The sequence below is a fragment of the Balaenoptera musculus genome, chromosome 17 (genome assembly GCF_009873245.2).
Source record: "Balaenoptera musculus isolate JJ_BM4_2016_0621 chromosome 17, mBalMus1.pri.v3, whole genome shotgun sequence".
Lineage (NCBI taxonomy): Eukaryota > Metazoa > Chordata > Mammalia > Artiodactyla > Balaenopteridae > Balaenoptera > Balaenoptera musculus.
Window position 1 is genome coordinate 15,227,778 of NC_045801.1, and position 19,410 is coordinate 15,247,187.

General features: G+C 45.9%; 1 protein-coding gene across 8 annotated transcripts in view; it reads left to right on the forward strand.

Moving 5' to 3' along the window:
* MTSS1 (MTSS I-BAR domain containing 1) overlaps positions 1-19,410 on the forward strand; it is a 165,933-nt gene that overhangs the window by 5,982 nt on the left and 140,541 nt on the right. For all 8 annotated transcript variants that reach the window (XM_036830379.1, XM_036830384.1, XM_036830386.1 and 5 more), the window contains exon 2: positions 15,570-15,631. In XM_036830379.1, coding sequence (XP_036686274.1) covers positions 15,570-15,631 — 62 coding nt within the window. The remainder of the gene's footprint in view (positions 1-15,569; positions 15,632-19,410) is intronic.

A 19,410-nucleotide genomic window follows, 5' to 3' on the forward strand; every position in this document is an offset into this window, starting at 1 on the left:
GCACCGAGCTTGGTCTGTCAGCAAGCCAAGATACAGGATTCCCAGTTAAATTTGAATTTCAGAGAAACAGTGAACAATTTTTTAGTACAAGTATGTCCCACCCACACTCTGCTGCTGACCTCTTGGCCTTCGAACTCTTTTGCCTCTTGAGGGAGGGAAAAGGAAAAAGTTAAAACAATGTCTGTCAATTTGGCCAGCTCACTTGAGGTTGTTAAAACACTTGGAGGGTGAAAAGGTTGAAACTATTGATCCATTAGGTGCTTTATCTGTAATTTTCATCTAGGCTTTTTCCATCTTCCTAGGGACGGTGGAGAGCTGGCCAGATTCCTTCTGTAGCAAGACCATTTAGATGTTCAGATCGGGCATGGAAAAATGAGATCATTTTGAGTTTGCCATTACTTCTTGGAACTGCCTTCAGGACACTTTCCCCTAAAACCCACACCTTTGCAAAACCCACACCTTTGCAAAAACAAAGAAATACCTCTCCCTGAACCAAACAAAAGCCAAAGGACAGATTCAGCTGCCTAGGACAGCAGACAATATGCATTTGGGACTCCTGAAACGGAACTGACTGATGCCTGAAGCCGTTTAACTCAGATTTGCAGATTGCACTGCCGATTGGGCCTTATTAAGTAGCAAACCAGAGAGACAAATGGAATAAATTAATTGGATGAGCATTGAGGAAGCCCATTGTATTTGACTGCCAAGGTTCTCCCTCGAATGAGCTGGAGACTGCAGAAGGTTGCATCTGAGTGTGTGTCACGCGCGCGCACGTGTGTGCGCCCGTGACACACACACACACTCATATACACATATGCATATACAACCCCCCTCCAAAAGCAAAACCAAAATCCACCCGGCGTAGATTCCAGAGCAGCCCACGCATTATTAATTCCCCCCCCCCTTAGCCTAGGGAAGACCTTGGCGTGTGGCTGTGTCGTCTGCCGCTTCCCAATTTAAGATGCTCTTGGTGCCACCAGGTCCGTGGTAGGTGCTCTGTAATCATTGCATGTAGTGAAGAGGGGGCAGCAAGGGACTCGGTGAGAATCTGCTGTGTGCCAGGATTTCCCGTCATCCTCACCATCATCCCCACTTTACAGATGAGAACACTGAGGCTTGAAGAGAGTCGGTAATTCGTTTAATGCCGTGGAGAGGTGGGCTGGCATTCAGACCTTGGTTTATTTGACCTTAAAGCTGGAGCTCTTCAGAGCATGCCTAAGGTAGAGAGGGGGCTGTGGATTTATTTCCACAGCATTTCACTTGCCTGAGTCTTGCAGGAGGCCCAAGGAAGGAATCAAGGTCACATCTCTGTGCCTGCAGCCTGGAGGTGTGAGCCTGAGCTGAGATGCTGGGAGAACTCTGGGGGTGGGGGTGGTGCGCAGCTCCCATCTGGCTGTCACTTTTGTGGAAATGGTTTAATTTGTGATGTATCGACATATTGTGGCTTCCTTCCTTCTCCCACTTACCAATCTTCTCTGACAGACAGCCTGCCTTTCCCCTCTCCTCTCCTTCCCCTGGGTGCGCAGAGAGGAAAGTCACCTCCATCCTTGGCTTCTGTCCTTGTCCCCATACAAAGCACCTGCAGTCTTCTCCGTGACTGGCCAGAGGGCTGCCTTTGTATATCTGGGGAGCCCATTGGTCCCTAAGGTTGGGTGACTATGCCCATCTGTCCCCCTAATTATATGAATTAAATAAGTTCACCCGGAGTTCAGTGACTCCTCAAAGAGAACTCCTTGCCTTGAACTCATTTTGTGTCCAGCCCTGGAACACTCTTGTAAAAGGGCTTTTCCGTATTTAATTATTTCCCGGTCACCCTCGAGTTGGGTTGAGTCGATCGAGCCATTGCAAGACTGTGTTTGGGGAAGTTGATGGAATTGCCAAAAAACCTCCTTTCTGTGCTGATTTCTTGGCATATACGACCTTGGTCATAGTTTCTAAGTGATTTTTCTTTTCCTGTCTAGTTTAAGTGGGTGGAAAAAAAAATCAATGGGGTGCCTTTTGAGCTGTGTTTCTTTTTATTTGCTTTCTTCCCCTCGAAGAATTTGGACAGCAGTGAAAGTATTAGCACCAGCGCCTCCCGAATCTTGGAGGTGGATGACGGGTTTGGTGGACGGCAGCTTTTGCCTGGGCCTCCCTTCCCTGCCACCTCCCACAGACAGGGGTCTCCAGGGTCCCGGAGGAGTGGGTCTGGCTGGAGGAGGAAGAGGCAGTTCTGGGCAGGTGTGCCCATTTTGGTAGAATGGGCATGGTCACAGGAATGAGCGCGTTGGATTCCCTGGGAGCCATAAGACACTGATTCCTGGACCCTATTCCTCAGAGGGTCTGATTCAGTGCTTCTGGAGTACATCCTGGACATTAGGATTTTTAAAAGCACCCCCAGCTATACACAGTTTAAGCACCCTCAACGTGTTTTCTCGATCTTGCCTAAGTCTGAGTAAAAGCATCTTTACGTGGTCACACAGCAATGAGAATATGCTTAACACTGCTGGGCTTCAGGATGGTAAATTTTATGTGTATTTACTACAGTTAATAAAAATAAGAATAAATTTATAGTGAAACAATGTTGAAGTGAACAAATTGGAAAATAACAAGAGAAAAAAGCACCTTTAGAATCCTTGGCTGTTTTTAGTTGATCTGTAATAGTCCTGTCCAACATGATTTTCTACAGTCATGGAAATTGTCAGATACATTAGCCACTAGCCACATGTGACTTTTGAGCACTTGAAGTGCGGCTAGTGCAACCGAGGAACTGATTTTTAAATTTTATTTGCTTGTAATTTGTTTAAGTTTAAATAGTCATGTGTGACTAGTGGCTACCACATTGGACAGTGCAGATCTATAACATACCACCTAAGTAAAAACAGTGTGCTTGCTCGGCCACACAGCTTCCTGCCCACATTCTATTTCCTCCTGGCCACATCACTGCCCCTAAACCCCTCCTGTAGAAATTCTGGAGCTACTGCTGAGCTTGGAGTCAGAGAGGTCTGGTTTTAAATCCTGTGGGCAAATTTCTTCATCTCTCTGAGCCTCATTTTCCTTTTCTGTAAAATGGGTCTCATAAAGTACCCATCTTATAGGGTTGTTGGGGGGATTCTGAAATGAGATGGTACTTGTAAAGGGTTTCGCACGGTGCCTGGCATACATGCACTCACATGTTAGCTGCTGTTGTTCTTCTGTCTTGCAGATTTGGGAATGAAGTATTCTGAAGTTTTGAAATCAGTAATTATCTCCACCACTTCTTAGGGCAAACATGACCCCACCCTTTACTGAGCTGTATTTAGAGCTTGCAGTGAAGTTGCAGGAAATGGAGAAGTTGAGTTTTTTTTTTCTTGCTAAGTAACATCACTGCTGAGTTCATTATAACCTCATCTGGCTCAGCAGGGCCTATTGGCATTTCTCTATTTGCAAACCCTCTGTCTGTATATAAAGGCAGGGAAGGGCTGGGTACCTGGCTGAGGTCCTCAGGGCCTTTAATTTAATGCGTAAAAAAAAAAAACCTTGTAGAGATGTTTACACCAGTGTATGGGGAGACTGAGTTGCTTCATAAGGGCCATCTTTTTCTGTTCACCTTGTTTGAGTCACCCCTTCTTTTTCTGGAGTGACTACCAGGAGAAGTGCCTCATTTGCCTCTAGTCTGCCTTTTAGCAGCAGCTTCGTACTGGCTTCTGTCCCTTCCCAAGACTTGGCCATATTTGGGTTCTTCCTACCTGCCTACTTGCTGAATATGGCCCACCTGTCTTAGCCAGGCCTTGGGGGCCACCTGTGACTTGGCCCAGCAGAGTGGCCTGCTCTGTGCCCAGTGTCTCCCAGCCTGGATTCCCTGGGTTCTTTGAACACATCCTGTGCTACTCATTGTTGCTGTTTGTCCCGCTTGGAAGAGCTTCTCTGCCGTTTTTGGCATTATTGAAATCTTTCTCATCCTTCAAGGCCTCACCAGAAAGTTACCTCATTTCTGTACCCTCCTCTGCCTACCAGGTCAGATGCCCTTGGGCATTTTTCCAAGTTCATGTTGATTCTACCTAGTACTTATTACATTCTACCTTAAGTGGTTGCCCTTGGGCTTTGAAGCCTGGCTCTGCCACTTCCTAGCTCTATTACTCTGGGCAAGTTACTCTTGTTCCTTGAGACTTAATTTTCTTACCTTTAAAATGGGTAGAGTAATAATACTCTCCTATTAAAGTTGTGGAGGATTAAAAGAGAAAATATATGTAAAGGGCTTAGCACAAAATGAATGCTGAATAAAACTCTCTTATGTATCTATCTGAGCCACCCTAGTAATTTCCAGCAGAGTACCCTGCTGACAGCGGCACTCAGATGTTTCAGAAAGTATGAGAAACCTATATCTTCGCTTTGATAATGCAATAAAGACAAGAGTGAAATGCTTTTCAGCTTTCAGCGTGTAAATAATTTGAGAGAACACAGTACACATATTCAACAAATATGATGACTGCTCTGTGCCAGGCACTGCTGGGGGTTAGAGATACACCTATGACCTTGCCCGAAAATTGTTTAGTCTAGAGGAGGAACAGACAAGTAACTAGGAATCAGTGTGATCTGTGCCATGAGAGATGTCAGCACAAGATTTTGAGGGGGGCCTGGGGAAGCCCTCTGATTCTCATTTGGGGTAGGAGGACAGAATCAGGGGGAGGCTTTTGATACCGGTGACCCCCAAGCTGAGACCTGAGTTTTATTTTACTTATTTAACAAGCATTTTTATGGTACAACCAGGCACTATTCTAGTGCTTTACAAAGACTCTTAATCCTCCCAACAACCCAATGAGGTAGTTATTCAATACTAGTCCATCTATCAGTGAGGGACTTACTGCTATAATTCCCATTTTACAGATGGGGAAACTGAGGCGCAGAACGGTTAAGCCATTTGCCCCCATCTTACAACTATCGAGAGGTACAACTGGGAGTTGAGCCCAGGTAGCCTGGCTCCAGAGTCTGTGCCCTTAATCCACGGTGCTGAGCTGTGTCTCACAGCATTTTAGGATTTCCTTTTCAGATTCCATAATGGGTGTATGTTATCAGTTGCTTTGAAGATTATTCTACCTATAGCTTTAGGACTCAGGATGAACCAGAAAAAGCAAGAAAAATCTAGGCTGTCCTCTGAGCTGCTTCAGGAGGCTCAGGAGGCTCGGGAGGCCTCCCTTTATTTCAAGAGGAGTTGGACGGGCCAGCGACATGAGGTTGTTGGGCGGTGGACTCAGCCGGGGGCCGCTGATTAGTCAGCAGAGGAAAGTATGTGGGGGGCAGGCGGGGTGTGGTTCCCAAGGGACTGACACAGTTGTCCGAGGTGACAACCACATGACACATGTTTGTTTTGCTGGAGAAACCCCCTCTGTCAGGGTCGCCCCAGTAATGGCTCTGCAACCTACAGGACTGCACCTCAGGAAAGGGGGCTGTGTGTAGCAGGAGGCTGGAAAGGCTTCGAGATTAGTTCACAGGGAGACCTCAGTTTCGCTTCTGAGGCCCGGCTTGCCTCAGCCCGGCCGGCAGCTCCGGCAGCTGAGCAGGAGGCCATTAAGGAAGTCTTTGAGTTTGGTTTAATGGTCCCTCTTTGTTTTGAAGTGATTGTTTACTGAACCTTCAAAGCCAGCTCTCCAGCAGGATGTGATCTGGGGCCTGGATAATTGGATGAAGCACCCCAATAGGAAGCAAGTAGCGGGGAGCAGGGCCAGGAGTAGCTAGCTGATGGCCAGGCCCTTGGCGTCCGGGCACTGGGAGGCTCTGAGCTGCTGCTGGGGGACGGGGGTCATCTTGCAACCAGGAGTAGACCTGAAGCAAGGGTCCCCTGGAACCTGGCCTCTTTGATGTTGTGCCGGCCTTAATTAGGGACACCCTAATTAAATCACCAAGGAGAGAGCTTTCCTCTACATTTAGCATAAAGCATTAGCAAATGTTTTGAGAGCATTTCATGAGGGATTACTTCTCCAAGATTATGCAAGTAATAGAAAGTTAATGAAAGGAAAACTAAAACCTCAGGTAAGTAAAAAATAAAAGTCACCCATAACCACTTGATTACAAAGTGGGTTATGGACACACGTTTTAGATGAAGGCTCTTGCGGCCTGTGCCCTGCCAGAAGTTTCTTTTTCCACTTAGCTTTTCACTTGTGCTTTCTGTGCATGTAATTAGAAACCAGGTCAGTTTTAATGGCTGTGTGGTGGTCCATTGTTTTGTTTGTTTGTAGTTAATTCATTTAGTTGACACATATTTGAGGACCTGCCATGTGCCAGGTTCTGTGTTAAGTGCTAGGGATACAGCAGTAAATAAAATGGACGCAGATCTCTGCCCTCTTGGAACTTACATTCTAGTGGAGAGGGGGTGGGGGTCTGGGACAGACAGACTGAATAAGTAAATTGTGTTATATTTTAGAAGGATATGTGCAATGGGAAAAAATAAAGCAGGCCCAGTGTGGCAGTTTTTAAATAAGGAAGGCCTCACAGAGAAGCATTTGACATTTGAGCAACAGCTTATGAAGTATGTGGATATTCGAGAAATAATGAATGTTCCAGACAAGGGAAGAACATGTGCAAAGGCCCTGAGGTGGGAGCCAGTTACATACTGATTTGTGATTAGGCTGTGTCCAGTTTTTCACTAATTATAAGCAGCACTCCAGTGAATATATCCTTGTAGCTACACATTGATTTACACTGGTGGTTTCCCCAGAAGGATTTATCCTGGGTCAAAGGTACATACTTTCATGGCTCTTGAAACCCATTGCCAAATGCCTTTCAGAAAATGTGTATCAGTTCACATTCCCATGTGCAAGTGCTTATCACCAGCGATTACTTCTGAAGGAGCAAGGTCTGAACATCAGGACAGAGAAATTGCTGAGGCCACAGCATCCAAGACTTCAGAGGGATGTGGCATCTTATCTAGAGCGATAATTCTCAAATCTGTATGTGATTTTAGCCATCAGAGCATGAGTGTCCCCTGGGGAATGTGTTAAATGCAGACCCCTGGGCCCCACCCCCAGAGATTCTGATTGTGCAGATCTGGGGCAGGGCTCAGGCATCTGCAGTTTTAGCAGACATTCCGCAGTGGTGAGTCTCTGGGAGGTCGTGCGGGGAGTGTACCATGAGTAAGTAGAAGTGGGGGTGGCTCTTGGGCCACCCTGAGCCACCAAGAGCCTCCTCTGCAGCTCATGAGGTGAGTAGGAAGGATCTCCCTGCTCTTCCCACCCCGTCCCCGCCCCCCAGATCACACCCTCCTGGGATGTGTTCCAGGGGAACAAAATGACTCTCATGTCTGAATGTAGCATAGCCTTCTATACTTCCTATCCTTTGCTAATTCTCTTTCTTCTACAGGGAATGCTTCCTCCTGTCCTTCTTTCTTTCCTTCCTCTTGACCCAGAAAATTCCCTTTTGTCCTTTAAGGCCTCGGTGAGGAATCACCCCCCTCCAGAAATTTGCACCAACCCCACCTTCCAGTGCTTTATATCTGGAGTGTGGCGCTCTCCGAAGGCTTTGGGATTGGTGGCTTACACAGCAGCATTCCTCAACACTCTGGCCTGTTTTAATCCCCACCCGGTGCCTGTGCATAGTAGGTGCTCATTAAATGTCCGAGTCAGGGTGGCTGGCCTTGTATGTTGACTCATTAAAATAGCAGTTGCTGGCATTTCTGGAGTTCTAAGTGCTAGTCATCTTTATCTGCCCTCGTATTCTTTCACTTACTCTCGTTACCATCCTTTGAGGTGGGAACTACCGTGGGTATCATTTACAGATGAAGACAGAGCGGCAATGGATAACTGAGTCACTTAGGTCCCCAGTGGGGAGATCTGAAGTTAGGCAGCCTGACTCCACCCACTAGACCACACTGCTCCTTTTAGACACTGGATTAGACTGCCCATCAGGGCCCTCTATCCAGGCAAAGAGAAGGACATTCAGTGGAAAGACACTAAAAAAGGGCAGTGACTATAGAAGTAACAAACACAGCCCTTTTTTGTGGTACCCACCTGGATGTCATTCCTAATAGCCCGGCTGGGATTTGGGGCTTGTGGAGTTCAGTGAAAGGGGAAATCTGTGTAGTGGAAGGTGGCAGTGCCCACGAAGTGTGCACAGAGCCGTAAGGTCCTTTTCACAGGCGTATTTATTGCTGGTGAGCTTGAGTAGGTGGGGGAGGGTGGGCGTGCAAGGAGGCAACCACTGATTATCCGAGTGGCTGCCCTCCACTTGATGGACAGGGGTAATTAGTGGATTAGGCAAGCCCCAATCAGAAAATAAAAGCCCAGGAATGGTTTTTATGATGGATGGGCTTACTTAGCGCCTTTCATCAGAGGATCTTGGGAGCCCTTCATCTTGTAAGTTGGGGTGGGGAAAGATGGCTTTGGGGACAGAGCTGTGACAGGCACCCACTTCTGGAAGCTGCAGATTACTGCCTTGTGCTTCAAGAAGCATGGAGTCCAGAGGCACTCCTGGTTTGGTCAGAAACTTCCTCTTGAAGCTTTGCTTTTCGTTTCCCTGAAGCCTGAGGTCACTAAGGGGTGACCCTAGAAGAAGGAGAGGGATTGATGTGGACTGCGTTCCTCACACTCACCCTGGGGAGGGACCCGGTGGCAGGGCTGGTGGCAGCAGCCTATAGAGATGCTCCAGACAGGCTGTCCGACCTCCTGGTAGAAGCAGATCAGTTCTGGTATCCACAGGAAACCTGAAGACTTAACAGAATTATCCATGATCACACCGCTAATGATGGTGACTGAACATTTCCCGTGCATTTCTATCAGACGTTTTTTGCACAAAGAGCTTTTCTTTGTTTTGTGTTTTCTTTTTCACATGGTTGAGAATCTTGACCATTCCTAGGTCGACATTACAGCTTGTCCAGCGCCTTTGCGGTTGTAATCGGGGTTTATGTGTTTGGAGCCCTTGCTCTCCGCTTTACTTTGTCTGGGCTCCTACTGAACCCAATATAAAGCAGGACCCAGCCTGCCTACTGAGCGGCTTTCTGCAGCCCTGGGACTGGGCCGGGAGGCTGGGTCTGTGCACCTTGCTGCTTGCACGTCGCAGAATCAGGGCAGTGCTTGGGCCACAAAGTCGGGCAGATTTAGGATCAAGTTTCAGCCTAGACCACTAGGACGCAACCTTCCTGGTCCTTGGTTTCTTCAGCTGTGAGATAATTAGCAGCACCTGCCTCACTGGGTTTTCGTGAACACGTAGTAAGTGTGTGTATCAAGCTGTGCTCCTCCGAGTGTGGTCTGTGGACCAGCAGCCTCGGCATTACTCAGATCAAACAGGCAACACACAGGCCCCATCTCAGACCAAGGGAATCAGGACCTGCGTTTCTGCAAGATCCCCAGGTGATGGATATGAAAGTTAACATTGGAGAAACGCTGATGTATGTATCTGGCATCTAACAACTGTTTAGAACATGGTGATGCTTAATGATGATGGTGGTGACAGTGATGCTTGTCAAGGTGAAGAGAAGGGCTTGGGAGATGACCTGTCCAGTCGTATATCCAAGACTTGGATTCTCATCAGCCATAACCACTGGTGAGCCAGCCTCTGTCTGGAACTTTTGAGCTGGAACCCGACTCCCTATAGCCTGTCCGCGCTGGTCCCTGTTTCATTCTCAGCTGAGCCGAATTCTACCTCCTCGTGCGAGTCCCCTCCAGTCTCTGGCTCCTCTCAAACGGTCCCTTCTCTAACCAAGGCTCCCGGCTCCTCTCTGATCCCCGAGTGGCAGCACTGGTGTCTAATTCCCTCAGCTGTCCCCTGAGGTTCTGCTGTCACAGCGGGCGGGGCTGGGAGAGGCAGTTGCTGCATTATTTATGGGACATCGTTAACCAGCCGGGCTGATGAGTTACACACAGTTTATTCTTCTGCGCTGTGTGTGGGATGCCATCCCAGGCCTCTGTTTAATACAAAACAAAGCAAAGCAAAACAGAGCCCCAAGTCAGCATGACCACTGGCTGAGCCCTGTACTCGGGTTAGGCAAGTGGCCTGCCCAGCCGTCTGGCTGTGGGGAAAGCAGAGGAGAGGACAGGAACTCGGGGGTGTTCTTGGAGCTCAACCTGGAGGCTAGGCAGGGCAGCCCACTTGCATATTTGCTTAGGTGGCCACCAAACTCTTGGGGAGTCGACGGAGATCAGGTGGTCTTTCTCCCTCAGAAGTAAGAGAATAACTTCATTCTCCTGCCCACTCCCCAAGGGACCAGGCTGCCGTCAGGTATGTGATGCAGTAGCCAGGTTGTCTTGTCACCATGCTGGTTTGGGATTTATGTCACTCGCCATCTGGATGAAGGCCCCATTTGTAGTTCAACCCTGGATCTTGCCCTGGGTGGCCGCCCATGGTCATCTTGTCCGTCCTTCCATCTCCTGCTTCTCCCAGCATAAATGTGCCACTCCAGTGTCCCTTGGAGGAGCCCACTTGTGCTGTTTCTGCTTCCCTGTCTTGGTTCCTCTTACCGGAAATGCTTTTCCTTCCTCCCTCCATTTTTCTGTCCTCGAGCCCACAGTTCAGCGGGGGAGACTCAGGCTCAGAGATGGCTAACTGCATGATATGAGGGAAGCAGGTGGGTCCCAGGATACTCTGCAGAAGGTGACATTTGAGCTGGGTGGTGACGGCTGAGTAGGAGTTTTCCAGATTGCTGAATCCCCCTGGAGGTTAGAAGAGAGAACAGCCTTCAGGGGGGGCTGTGTGGTGGGCGCCCCGTCTGGTGGCTGCAGAGTTAGAGCCCGTCTTCGAGGAAGCCCCATCTCTCTCCCTGTAGGGAAGTGGAGACGGTCAGGCAGCTTGATGCAGAGTCCTCCACGTGCTTGTAAACACACCAGCTTTGACGGGGAACTCTTCCATTCTCCCAGAACCCTGTGTGATCTGAGTTCTATTCTCAACAAACTGCCAGGGCTTCACAACCTCCCTGCCCGCCTCTCCAAAGAAATTCAGGGGGTTCCAGAGGGAGGAGAGCCTGTTTCCCTTCACCTGTGACTTTGCACTTGGCAGAGCCCAGGCGCTCAGTGGGAGTCTTATTTTCGTTGACTTTGGTATGTCTGGAAAGCTGTGAAACCTTTCCGTGTTCTCCGGTGAACTCCGCAGTGGGGTCTGTGTTGAGGCTTTCTCATAGCTCTGGGGATGCATGGTGAATAGCGCCCGCCAGACACACAGCCTCAGGAGACAGCTTTCTGGGACTTCTTGGTGGGCGGTGCAGATTAGAAAATTAAGGACCACATTGACTTGCTTTCTAAAAGGGTTCTCAGCGCACACAGTGTCTCGACTGGCAAATTTCTTCTGAAATTTGAGTCTGCTCCCCTTTACCCAGCTTTGTCGTCTAGAACAACCCAGCGCTTTTTCTCTCAATTACCTTTTTATCTTCCTACGAGTGCCTTCTCCCTCCTTCCTCACTTCCTCCAAGATTTTGAATTTTTGTAGTAAAACTTTCAGGTGGGTAGAAACTTTTTGTTTTTCCTTGAAAGAAACTTTAAAAAAAAAATCTGAAACAACCCAACATCACCTTGCCTTTAAATTTTAATAACATTTATACACTTAAAAAAAATTTCTCAACAAGGAGGTTTTTGTCTTCTGTTCTTAGAAGTTCTTTTTTTTTTTTTTAAAGAATCCATTAAATTATATATTGCCTAAAACAGGTGGGCCTGACACTCTTTGAGAGACTGTCAAATATCATCAAGTGGGGAGAGAGCTGCGGTTGGCAGCCTTCTTTTGGCTGAGTGGGTGTTCGTAGGCGGAGAGCTGGGTGCTGTACCCCCTAACTGGAGCGGGGACCCTCCTTTTGTTGCTAATTTGGTAAAGACTGGAATGAGGCTCCCAGTGGGGGCAGATAAGTCGTTTTTAAAGTGGTTTGAGCAGCTGTTTTCAGGCACATTCATCTGCGGTTTAAGTACTCCACCTGCCATGTACTTGGGAACGGCAGAGACGTTGACACTGTGTGTCCCACTGCCTTGCTCTGTGTCTGCTTTAACTATGGTGAACTCATAGCGAGATGCACAGTCCGAACTGTACTTAGGAGTAAGAATGAGGGATCCCAGCCTGGGTGGACCATCTGACCTTGAGAGTTTTAAACATCTCTCCCAGCATCCCGAAGGAGATTCCTGGGAGCCTGCAGACGCTTGGATCAATCCTGTCAAAGGTTATTGAACACTTACTGAGTGCCTGGCACTGCTCTGAGCCCTTTAGATGTCTGACTTCATTTCTTCCTCACACCAACCCTGGGCAGTGGTGACTTACCCAGGCAGAGGTCGGATGACCTGCCCGATGTCCCGTGGCAGACGGGAAAGCTAGGATTCTAGCCAGGAGATGGGCCCCTGGAGTTTGTGTTCCTTATTCCTTCCCAACATTCTTTCAGTGTTCCGTGATGTCAGTGTTCAATAACAGTGATGGAATTATGCATCTTTTTTGTTGATCATTATAAGAAACTGGCCTGAGAGGTCAAGTGACTTACCCCCCATAATTTACTGCCAGGGCCGTGGCGAGAACTCAGGATTTGGGGCTCCCTGCGCAGGCCTTTTGCCATTCTGGTGTGTTTTCAGTGAATGTGCCTCACCTTTTTCTTTCTTAATTTATTTAATTAATTTATTTATTTTTGGCTGCATTGGGTTTTTGTTGCTGCACGCGGGCTTTCTCTAGTTGCAGCGAGCGGGGGGCTACTCTTCATTGTGGTGCGCGGGCTTCTCATTGCTGTGGCTTCTCTTGTTCTCATTGCGGTGGCTTCTCTTGTTGTGGAGCACGGGCTCTGGGCACGCAGGCTTCAGTAGTTGTGGCACTTGGGCTCAGTAGTTGTGGCTCGGGGGCTCTAGAGCGCAGGCTCAGTAGGTGTGGCGCACGGGCTTAGTTGCTCCGAGGCATGTGGGATCTTCCCGGACCAGGGCTTGAACCTGTGTCCCCTGCATTGGCAGGCGGATTCTTAACCACTGAGCCACCAGGGGAGCCCCTCACCTTTTTCTTAAGAAATATTATGGATCATCTCAGTGACCTTCTCCAGGGGTTCCGTGGATGGGAGTGGCTGCTGCTGGGGAGAGGAGGACCTGGCTCCCGTGTCCTGTGTGCAGATGAGCGATGGTGGTTCCTTTGGCTAGAAGTTGATGGTCCATGTCTCTGAACATCCTCAGGCTTTTCATAAAGCTTCTCATACTGTCTTGTGGACCAGAAAGAGAAGGGATGGCTAGATGAGGCTGTAATTGGTTAGTTGTACTCTCGTGCTCTTAAGGATGCTTAACTGATTTCCATCTGGACAGAGATCTCTAGTGACCAGCCAGAGGACTCTGATCTCAGCCTTTACCCTTAATTACTTGGATGTAGATGTAGAAGGCGTGTTCATACCTGGACTTGATAAGAAAATGGTAAATATATTAGGTGCTATACTTGGGATTCCCCACAGTGTCTTGATGGGCCTGGAAAGGTAGCCTGAGCCCTCACAAGCTTTCATTCAACACAAATAAAGTTATGCTTTTGGGTTGAACAGACCCCCTGGGGCACAAAGATGGGATGGAGGCTAAGTGGTTTAGCACATGATGACAGGACCTGTGCATGGGTGTTGGTGTCAATAGCTCAGATGTAGCTGCCAAAAGGACTTCTGCCAGGAGCCAGTCAGACAGAATCCCTGGCCTGGTGCAGCTCAATGTCCCATAGGGAGCACATCGCTGCTTGAAGGAATAAATCCAGCACCTGCAGTTGGGCCAAGCAGGTCCCAAATGCCCAAATGCAGAATTGATGGTTGTGATCTAGCAGCATGCATGAAACAGACTTTAGGGTTTGGGTGGATTGTAAATTCACGGTGCTGTTGTTGCCAGAAATGCTAATTTGATCTTAAATTTTTTTAATGTAATGACTTCATTGTTTTTATAAAAATGATACATGACCCTTATTTAAAAAAACAAAACAAAACAAAACTATGGCCATGGAGGAAAGTACAAACAAGAAAACAACACATTGGTCCAAATCTTAGCTCCCAGAAATATTCCATTATAATATTTGGTAGACGGTTTTCCAGATGTCTCTGTGCACATTTTCAGACAGACTTGATAGCTCGAGAAATGTATAAATGGGCACTTTTATTAACATGTTCTATGCAAGATATTTTCAAAATAAAAATATATTTAATTTTACTTTCAGTTAACAGAAGAATTGAAACTGAAGTGAAGTAATACTGAAGAAATTGCTGAACTTCAGATAACTGTTTCTTCTCTAGAAGAAATCAGTTTCTCAGACATTCCTCTCAAGGCAGTGGTTCTTAACTGGGGGTGATTTTGCCCTGTAGGAGACATCTGGCAGTGTCTGGAGACATTTTGTCACATCCAGTGGCATCTGTGAATGTTCCTGACATCTGGTGAATAGAGGTCAGGGATCCTGCTAAACACCCTGCAATGTACAGGAACCCCTCCCCTGCCCCCCACCCCAGCAAAAGAAAGAAAGAAAGAATTATCTGGCTCAGAATGTCAGTAGTGGCAAGGTAGAGAAACTGTGCTCCTAAGCATAAGAGAGAAAGATTATTAAAACCATTAGGAAGGTGAAATCATTATGTTTTAGGTCAGTTTCAGTTTTAGACTATTTTGATGGGGCTTCTATAATAAAAGATGAGATGATTAACTTCATTATAGTTTCTCCATCCCCTCTCCTTAATGACAAAATCAAGAGGTGTCATACGTTATTTTTACCTTGTCAAGGTTCGTAACATTCACATTCTAGCCTGCAGCTGTAACCGCCCCCCTCTAGTTTGCCCCCATCAGAATTGCACCTGCAGTTTTGAGTTCGTGTCTGAGCACCATACTTAGAAGAAAAGTAGAGACATGTGATGGAGTGTCCCCAAGATGCTGTGGGGATGTGAGGCAGGGGCCTGTGTAGACACAGAATTCCATCCGGGAGCTGAAGGAAGGAAAGCTGTGGATGAATGTGCTGCTTATTCTCCGTTCTTTGAAAAGATGTATGTGGAAGCAGGATTGGTCTTAACTCTGTGGATCCCTAGAAGGTTAGAACTAGGGCTGCGTGGACCTAAAGGACAGGGTGGCTGATGTAGGTAGGCTGCCGTGGAGGGTGATGAGTTCCCTGTTAGCTGCAATGTGCTGCGGAACCACCTGTAACCATGTTGTTTGTAGGTGCTGGGCTCAAGCCATCAGCTGAGCAGCTGTATTTAGGTAACTTCCCAACCGCGAGATTCTGCTAGTCTACTAATGCTTCCCAATAGTCTCCTGTCCCGGAGAGGAGCCCCAGTCACTCTGGTTCCCCCCTCCCTGCCTTCTGGAATAAGGGTGAGAACAGCCAGAGCCATGATCAGGTGGTTCAGGGTAGAGCCTTAAATGGTCTACATATCTTGAATTTGGACCCACCCATCTGTTGACTCAAAAAAGTGATACATCCATGTATGGCTTAGATTCTGCCAAACTTGTTACACTTGGTATCTGTAGTATTTACAGGATCACAGGGACTGAGCACATTCACAACCCATTTCTGAGCCAATACACTTGTATGTACAGTAATCTGGGCAACATGTCATAGACTGCCAAGGAAGAGAGCATATATAGAGTGTTTCCTGTATAATTGGAATTGAGTGTGCTGTCAATGTCTTCATCAGATGTCTATCACAGCGTGGCTTACTGACGTATGGCTTTGTTTTGTTGTAGGGGAGCTATCCAGTTTGGGAAGATTTCATAAACAAAGCCGGAAAGCTACAGTCCCAGCTTCGGTAAGTAGAAGCATGTCATCCCTAGGAAAACGGCAGCATCGTTAGACAAAGGATGGAATAGGATGGACCCAAGAGGCAAATTAGGGTTAGTTTTGGAAGTGTTGCAGATAGAGAAGCATGCAGTAGCGTTGCCACTTACTAGCCATGCGTCCTGACCTCTGATTTCCCGTATGTAAAATTAAACTCGTATCCGCTCTGTCTCCTTCCACTGGAATTTTGAGAGTCAAATGAAGTATTATATGTAAGGTAATAACGGGCCAGGTACATGGTAACAGTTAAATCTCACAACCCCAAGAGATAAGTAGTGTTGTTACCCCATTTTGCCGATGAGGAAACTGAGGCACAGATAAGCTGAATAACTTATCCAAAGTCACACAGCTAGTATTGATAAATGACGGAGCAGGGAATCGATCTGAGGCAGTCTGGCTCCACAGTCCATTCTGCTTACTGCCTATCCTTATAGAGTTTAAAACTTAGTTTGTATAATTCTATTTACATGAAATGTCTAGATAATGCAAATTTGTAGAGACAGATGTAGATTTGTGGTTTCCTGGGGCTAGGTTGACTGCATGAGGGACCTTTTTGGGGTGATGGAAATGTTCTAAAATGGGATTGTGGTGGTGTTTGCATAACTCTAAATTTACTGAAAAATTGATGACTTATACACCTAAAAATGGTGAATTTTATGGTATACAAATTATGTCTCAATAAAACTGCTTAAAAACCAAGATCTAATGCTGATGTGCTCTAAGGGGCTATTATTATTGCCTCATCTTGTGCTTGTTAATATATCATTTCATATGAAATAGAAAATATGGCAACATCTTCTTGTTAAAGCTATATGCTTTTGAAATCAGTGAGGGGAGGGGTGCGATTGCACTTAGAGGGTGCTTCAAGAGGGTTGGGACATTAAAAAAAAAAAAGCAGTTATTTTCACGACCCCTGTTCATGGCGTATTGGTTGGTTTGGATGTATGGAGATGGTTTTACAGAGAACAAAGCAGGTAGGTGTTTTCTGGGATAAAAAGCCATGTGGATGACAGACAGAGGAGGGAGGAATGACATGGGGTTCTTAGGACTTTGCCTGTTGGCACCAGAGGTCCCTGCCCAGAACTTTAGCCATAGGACTGGGCATTCCATGGCTCCCCAGTAGATTAGGAGAGAAGAACTTGGGAGACGTGGAACTTTCCCTGTCCATTATTCAGCTTCATGGGGCCTGGGATTTCCAGATCCATGAGTGGGCATCCAGATGGACCATGGGCTTCAGACTATGGCCCCTTTGCCACTTGTCAAGTCCTTTACCATTTCTTTGCTTACGAACCTTCGATTACTTTATCCTGGATCAGATCCAAACCCCTCTGCCCAGAATGTAAGGCCCTCTCCCCCAGCTCTGCCACTATCATCATTTATTTCAAATAGGTTAGTCTCCATCCTGTAGGAGGTCACCTCCTGTAGTAAAACAGTAAAACATTTAAGTCCAACCCCTCCTTCCAACACTTTTTCTTATCCAGCCTAATTTAATTGTCTGGCAGGTTTTCAGGGTTGACCAAGGAAAAGATGCTCTTCCCCTTTTACCAGTGAGGAAGCTAAAGCTTAAAAGAATTAACTGATGAGTTGTCTTAAACATACAGAGTGAGGCTTAAAGCAATCTTATCCCCACTGGTACAAAGTACCATATATTTATATATATATACATATATATATATATATATATATATATATGTATGTATTTTAACAATATGTAGGCCTCCTGAGGGCAGGGACCATTTCTTTATTTTGTCAAACTACTAGTACCTGGCTGAGAGCACCATAGGAGCCTCAAGCACATGGTTTAATTTTCTGTGTTAGAGAACGCATAAGGATAAGACCGTAGAAGAGGCAAATAGTCTTGGAGCATGTAAGCTGAAGCACTCCTTTCTCCTGTTGATGGATGCGTGTTTGCTCTACCCCATCAGAGAGAGCTAAGATGTCCTGTGACAAAAGCAGTGAGTGAAATATGGCTCATCGGAAGTCGGTGTTTAAAAGCTCTTAATTCGTCACACTTGACCACAGTCTTCGTTTTCACAGGAGCCCTGGTGACTGTGTAATACTCAAGGCACCTCTCCAGCTGGCTCATTAAATTTGGAAGATTGGCCTTGACTTGAATAAGAATAAATCCAGCTGTTGTATCAGATATAATTATAAATCAGAATGAGCCATTTATAAATCTCAGGGTGTTTGATAAAGCTAACTTTTCCATGGTGCCAACTCTTTAAGAAATATACTTTGAAGTGGTGTGTTTTTTTTGGTTTGGTTTGGTTTGGTTTTGGTTTTGTTTAGTGTGTATGTCATTGTGTTTTTTTTTTTTTTTTTTTGAGCAGGATATTCTCTTGCTCTACTGGAAAATATCAGGTCTCATTTTGAAGTTTGGCTCTGAGGGATCATAGCCCAGGTTTTCCTGGGGACCACTCCCATTACCTTCCAGGAACCTTTTGTTTCATAGCTACTCTTGCTTATGTTCAAAGGTCATTTCTTTCTTTTTTTTTCCCTCTCTGATTTGAACTCATTCCTTTTTAGTCCTTATTCTCATCTTCTTCCTTCAGCAATTTTGCATTGTTAGGAATGCTCAGTGGGGGCTGGATTCATGTGTGAAATACTTGGAAATTAACATCAGGCTGTAAATTCTGTTATAAAGTTCTTGTGAGTGAGCCTGGGGCTTGCTTGCTTGTCCTGGGTAATCACGGCCCTGAGATGCAGTGGTGCTTACTTTTCATTCAGTGGCATCTTGGACCATGACTCTAGGAACCAGGAGACCACAGAGTGCTCAAGGCATCTTCCAGTGCTCAAGGGGATGTGAAGAATTCAGAATAACTTCTAGGGCAGCAAATGAGTATAGTAACTCCTCCTCATTCTCAGCTTTTAGGAATTCAGAAGATGCTGTTTAGGTAGCATTCTAACGTTGAAAAAATAGTATCTCAGTTTCCCTATAATTATGATTTAGGGGGAAAAGTCACATAGCCTGGATCTTGTAGTAGGATGAACACGGCACTGTAAGTCATGCTGGGCTACTGGTCTCTGCCCTGGTATGAGCTAGTGATCTTGACAATCACTATGTAGCTGTGGTCTCAGTTTTCCCAACTCTGAAATGAATTGTTTAACCTAAACGATCACTCTCCAAGATTCCTTCTGCCAATCCATGTAGCTATATCGTTTTCCTACTCTAAAATCACTTTCACCTATACCATGTCTGAAAATTCACAACATGAAAGAAATGTTATAAATTTTCTTTGTAATTGACTCATTCTTAAAGTGATTCTCTATAGTATGGATTTCTAATTAGTTTTCAAAGTACACATTGAAGTGAGATAATTTTGTAGGTACTCATTAAGCAAGAATTCCTAAAAAATTAATAGGTAGTTTTTTCTTTTAGTCATTTAGTAATTTTTTGTGTGTCTATTTTGAAGTCTATTGGAACCATGAATTGAAGTTTATTTCTAGTATGCAAGTAGGTTTAATTTTTACCTAATTTTGTAAGTTATGTGTAAGGAAAGGGACATTGAAAAATGCCAGTCTGGTTTTTTTTTTCCTACTGGCTTCCTATGGCAAGTACTGGATATGCCTTATTCATTTTATATATATATATATTCCACCTTATTTAGCAGAAAACTATCTTTTTATTGCCTAAAGATCCTTATTCTATTTTCCGTGCAATATACAATTGCTGTATACTTGTAAGTATGCAAAGTTTATCATAGTGCAGTCTCTTGTGAATTATCTTCATCTTTTGTCCTTTATACTTTG